The sequence below is a fragment of the Ailuropoda melanoleuca genome, chromosome 2 (assembly GCF_002007445.2).
Source record: "Ailuropoda melanoleuca isolate Jingjing chromosome 2, ASM200744v2, whole genome shotgun sequence".
NCBI classification, from domain to species: domain Eukaryota; kingdom Metazoa; phylum Chordata; class Mammalia; order Carnivora; family Ursidae; genus Ailuropoda; species Ailuropoda melanoleuca.
The window spans coordinates 172,484,145-172,490,205 of record NC_048219.1 but is presented as its reverse complement, the minus strand read 5'-3'; the positions used below and the strand labels follow the sequence as shown (position 1 = coordinate 172,490,205).

Sequence of the window (6,061 nt, the reverse complement as noted above, 5' to 3'; positions counted from 1 at the left end):
CTATATGTAATATATAATATACAATATAATATATAGAAATACGTCCTATTTTATAATCTCTATATCAATTTCTATATACATTTGTGTGTGCACACATAATTTTAATGTATCGAATCTTATTTTAGATTTATCTTTGCCTATAAGATCCATTTTACACAATATTTTTTAAAGATTTATTTATTTATTTGAGAGACAGAGAGAGAGAGAGAGAAAGCATGCCTGTGCACAAGTAGGGGGGAGGAGCAGAGGGAGAGAGAGAATCTTAAGCAGTCTCCAGACCCAGTGCAGAACCCAGCATAGCACTCGATCTCATGATCATGAGATCATGACATGAGCCACAATCAAGAGTCCGATGCTTAACAACTGAGCCACCCAGTTGCCCCTAAACAATACTTTATTGCTGGTCCTCAATTTATCTAAAAAGTTTCTTCTTAGAAATAATCCAGGGCAGCCATTATTGAATGAAGATGAATTTTAAATTAAAACAACAACAAAAACTTAAAAAAAAATCTTGAAGAACTGACAAAAGTTGTTTTAAAGCATAAAAGTTTGCAATATAATCCTTGGCTTAACAAATTTTCAAACAGTTGAGCAAAATAGTACTGGCAAACTTGATTTCCAACTGGTTTCTTTTAATTCATTTTCTTAAATAATTTGTTTTTTTTCTCAGCTTACTAGGAGTTTCCCCAATCTGGGATCCCTCATCTCTCCCACACTCTCCTTGGAATGGCAGACAATTCTACAGGTTCGACTGTACTCTGTTCAGGTGATCAACGCCCCGCCTTGACTCTGAGGACATCCCCTCATTTTACGTTCACTTCAAGACAACAGTTTGGTGTNGAGTGGGAGAGGAAGAAGCAGGCTCATAGCGGAGGAGCCTGATGTGGGGCTCGATCCCACAACGCTGGGATCACGCCCTGAGCCGAAGGCAGACGCTTAACCGCTGTGCCACTCAGGCGCCCCAGCACTGGGTATATTAATCAAGGGCCTTCCAAGACCACTCTGTTCAGGTGATCAACGCCCCACTGACTCTGAGGACATCCCCTCATTTTACGTTCACTTCAAGACAACAGTTTGGTGTGAATATGTGGCACAAGATAACTTTCTTCTCCTCATATGTATCTTACAAAGCAAAAAGGTGAATAAAAAATGCAAACTCTATTTTCTACAATACTAGAAGGGAGATGACATACGAGAACGTTAAATTATACCTCAGTGGTGTGGAAAGCGGCCAGCTCTTTGTTGATGCTGTCCAGGGAGAAGAACGGCTGAGGCCGAGAGGGCAGGAGGGTAGAGAACGTGGCACAATGGGGCAGAGCTTTGGAAACCCCAGCACGAATTCACTTACCGTGACTAATGGGCTCAACTGGAAGTGACAATCCTGTTTCCTTGCATCAAACAGGAGCTGCGGGGTCAGGAGAAGGACAGGGTGGAGCTAAAACAGAAGGCCCACAGAGAAAAGATGCCTGATGTGCCTTCTACTACCATCTTGGGAGGATGCAAACTGAGGGCTGGACGAGGCCACGTAAGAAATGGCGCTGAGGTAGTAGCCTAGCTTCCGGCTGATAAGTAGCCATCCCCAGCCTGTCTGCCTATAGCTCTTAGCTCTTAGTTAATGGAAACTTTTGCTTTTAACATAGAGAGCGCAGTTCTATTTGGTCTCTGTGGATAATGCATTGAACACATGAGAAATCAGCCATAGTAAAGGGACATCCCACAGCCACCAGACATCCCACAGCCACCAGACTGTGGTGGGATTTAAAGGGCTGACTCCCAAAGATGACCTTTATGAAAACCTGTCTCTTTTTTGCCTGAAGCATTCTTTTTAGGGTAGTTTGTGTCTGTGCAGAGGTGGCCAAGGAGCAGCCCTCAGGTTCAGCTGGGTCACATTTCCCATGTGTTTTCACCTTGCTGAGTCATAATGCCTTTAGGTGGGACATGACTTTCCATTTGATCGCAAACGCCACCAGCCCCAGTTACTGTGTTCCAGCAGCTCCTCACATTCCCGTTCCTTCCTGGCCACCTAGGACATTTAGATTTACCCTTCTTCCCTCCCTTAGGTCGAGGTACTGTCTCCAGAAAAGAATGTTGAACGTGTAAATCTCTGATCCACTCTGCAGAAACCACTGGTTCACATATACTTTCTCCCTTTATGAATGTGTTCACTCAGCATCACCGGGCCAGCTTTGTAGTAAGCACACCCTGCTAGATCCTTCAGAAGATACAGATATGTTTGAGACAGCTTCCCTAGCTCTAGAAGTTTATTTATTTATTAAGATTTTATTTATTCATTTGAAAGAGAGAGAGCACAGAGGGAGAGGGAGAGGGAGAAGCAGACTCCCCACTGAGCAGAGAGCATGAACGTGGGGCTCCATCCCAGGACCCTGGGATCATGACCTGAGCCTAAGGCAGATGCTAACCAACTGAGCCACCCGGGCGCCCCAAGAAGTATAGAATCTAGAAGGGGAAGCAAACATGTTGGCTTCCAGAATGAAACTGCTGTCATTGAAGGGCCATCACCGAACAGGGAGAGGGAGTAGAGAAAGAACTCATGCCTGTAGAATGGAGGATCGTTCAGTTTGTTGTCAGAACTTCAGCTCAGTGTAGTGAGTGGAACAGCCACGTGAGGAGACAAGGCTAAGACCCATCCCCCACTGCCTCTGTCCGAGAGGTGACAGTGATAACTTCATTGAGTATCCCCTCATGAGAGAATGAACGTTTGATGACTATATAAAACTTAAACGTGTTCTCTGCCATCTCTTCATTTTCAGGCTTTATATCACTCAGTTTCAGGCTGAGCTGTATCTGAACACGAATTACAGCTCATCTTTCCAGCCTGGGTGTCTGCTCAATAGACATGTAATGAGAAGCACAAAGGTGCCCTTACATTTTCTAGGAGCCACATTAAAATGGTTTAAAGAAACAGATAAAATTAACTTAATAATAGATCAAACCATTATCATTTCAGCATTAAATGCACATGAAAAATGATGAGATCTTTTGCACTCTATTTGCTATGCTAAGTCTTTGATGTCTGGTGTGTATTTTACACTTAGGACACAGCTTCGTTTTGGACGAGCCTCGTTTCAAGTGTTCAGAGGTGCCGTGTGCCAGCGACTGTTGTCTTGGGCAGCACGGACCTAAGTGTCCTTAGAGATTCTCCACATACCTTGGAGCATGCATGGGTGGTAGGGAAATAAAACGTTAGGCATAAATAATCTGACTACGTTATTCCTCTAATGTTCGAGGTTTGGGAAACAACGCATTTCCTAGCGGAACAAATTCCCTTTCTCTCTCTCTCTCTGTTTTTTTTTTTTTTCAAATAGAAAATCACTTGCAGTGGTTCTGTCATAATCGTGGCCCTGCAGCTCCCCAAGGCCCTGTTTCATCAAGATGTTGCCATTCTCACCATAAGGCAACCCCCTAAGTTGGGAAGCAATTTGTTTTTTCTCATGTACACGATACATCTAAAATTGAGAAGTCTAGTATTTTCACTTAAAATCTTGTGGTGTTCTAGAATACCTATGTAGATTCCATTTGAGGAACTTCATCTGCCTGCAAAAAAATTTTGAACTCAATTAGATGAATAGTCTCCGTAAGTTTCTTTTTTTTTTTTTCTTTTTTAGTGCCATCATTATTATCAAATGCTCATACATAAACTAGATGTAATAAAGATTGATCCAAGTTAGGAGACAACATCAGCCTGGCCTATAACAGGTTTATGAACTTGGCGTGATTGCATTTTATTTTCCTGATCATGCACCACCCACCTTTACTTTTGTCACTCTGTGCTCATTTTTTTAATAATAATTTTTTATAATGTTATGTTAGTCACCATATAGTATATCCCTAGTTTTTGATGTAATGTTCCATGATTCATTACTTGCGCATAACACCCAGTGCTCCATGCAATATGTGCCCTCCTTAATACCCATCACCAGCCTCTCCCAATCCCCTACCCCCTCCCCTCTGAAACCCTCAGTTTGTTTCCCAGAGTCCATAGTCTCTCATGGTTCATTCCCTCTTCTGTTCTGTGCCCATTCTTATACTCGCATGCACTGCTGAGTTCTCTGTTCCTCTCCTACGTAGAAAAATGTTTGGAAGAGTCCTTTGGACTGTTTACTAAGGTGACACTTGGTCCTTATATTTATGCTCTGGGTACATAAATAATAGATCTGTTCATCCAGTCACATATTTTTGACCTAAGACATATCAGACACAGTTATCTTACCAGATTTACTTATCTAACTCTATCCCCCCCAGAGACAACTTCACTTAGCTGCTCCACATAATGCAATCTCCAAAAGGGACATCTACTAAGAAAGAGTACCAAGAAGGTGACCAGATGTCTCGCCAACAAGCTTACAGAACAGCTTCCTAGAAACTACTGTATGCAAAGCTAAACTATGTCAGTGACTTTAAAATAAAAACTCATGGGGGCGCCTGGGTGGCACAGCGGTTAAGCATCTGCCTTCGGCTCAGGGCGTGATCCCGGCGTTGTGGGATCGAGCCCCCACATCAGGCTCCTCTGCTATGAGCCTGCTTCTTCCTCTCCCACTCCCCCAGCTTGTGTTCCCTCTCTCGCTGGCTGTCTCTATCTCTGTCAAATAAATAAATAAAATCTTTAAAAAAAAAAAAATAAAAACTCATGTAATTCGGGGCGCCTGGGTGGCGCAGTCGTTAAGCATCTGCCTTTGGCTCAGGGCGCGATCCCAGCGTTATGGGATCGAGGCCCACATCAGGCTCCTCCGCTATGAGCCTGCTTCTTCCTCTCCCACTCCCCCTGCTTGTGTTCCCTCTCTCGCTGGCTGTCTCTGTCTCTGTCAAATAAAATCTTTAAAAAAAAAAAAACTTATGTAATCCAAACCTTGTGAGATGAAGACATGTAATGAGAGACTTACCCTGTGTTTTATTAGTTGGGAAACTGAGGCACAGAAATGCTAAGGAACTTGTCCCAAGACCTATAGCTAGTAAGGATTTGGACCAGGCATTTGGGCTCCAGAATCTGTGCTCTTAATTGCTACCCCATATCACCCTTTCCACTGATATGTGTAAGCAAATCCACGTTATTCTCAGCTTGCTATCTGCTGAGCCTAAAAGGAAAACGGGACCACATAATTGCATCAAACACACAGGAAATATTTTATTAGTTTTCAGATAGAGAACAGGGTAGAGTAAAAATATTTCAATAGTAATCCACGGCTCTCCTCAATGAGCCCACTCGGGCACTCGTGGCCCCCCAGTCGTGGTAGCGCCTGTAGTCCCCCGGTCTCAGCAGGTACTGGCGCCCCCGGTAGTTGGGCAGCTCGTAGAGGACCCAGTAGCCCTCCAGCACGTGGAAGGAGTGGATCTCACTGAAGTGGAAGCGGTCATGGAGCGAGGAGCAGTCCTCGGTGATCTCTACCATCTGGCCCCTGTAGTCCTCTCGCTCGTAGATCCTGATTCTGTGGGAGCTGGTCTGTGGGTTCAGCAATCAGCAGATGAGGAAAAGTCAGAAAACCCGGACCTTAGCAACCAGTCATACACCCCACCACGGGCCTGGATATTTCTTTTTCTTTTCTATATCAAAGATGACAAATTTTAAAGATAGCCAACACCAGGGCAGCTGCATACAGTGGAATAAGTTGTATACTGCAAAACTGAAGAAGGTGTCATTTGCCTAGATCAAACTATGCATGGTGCTCTCTAGAGTTTCTAGGGCCACAACCTATTTGAATCATACATGCTGATCCTAATTAGTATCATTCTTAAGTAATTATATATAACTATAACTATATATATATATATATATATATTTGTATGTAGCTCACCTCTATGGGCTTATAGTGGACTGAAGTGAACCTTGGATGGCATAAAAATAATTAGATATTTAAATAAATTTTTTAAAAAGATCCCTGGAAAAGAAAGTTATAATTTTTAATCTCAACAGTATTAGAAGCTAGTGGGAAAGGAAGTCAAGTTGCTTCTCCTTCAGGTGAAGTCACAGACTGGTAGCAATAACCCTAACCCTGAGAAACAAACTGGGGGCTTCATAGGGGAGGGGGGTGGGGGAATGGGATAG

The 6,061-nt window shown here is 43.3% G+C and overlaps 1 protein-coding gene across 1 annotated transcript in view; it reads right to left on the bottom strand.

The window, feature by feature from the left end:
* Nucleotides 1-5,185: 5,185 nt before the first annotated feature.
* Nucleotides 5,186-6,061, bottom strand: part of LOC117796493 (gamma-crystallin F) — a 2,054-nt gene continuing 1,178 nt past the window's right edge. The window contains exon 3 of the mRNA XM_034644512.1: nt 5,186-5,458. Within this exon, the coding sequence (XP_034500403.1) occupies nt 5,186-5,458 (273 nt within the window). The remainder of the gene's footprint in view (nt 5,459-6,061) is intronic.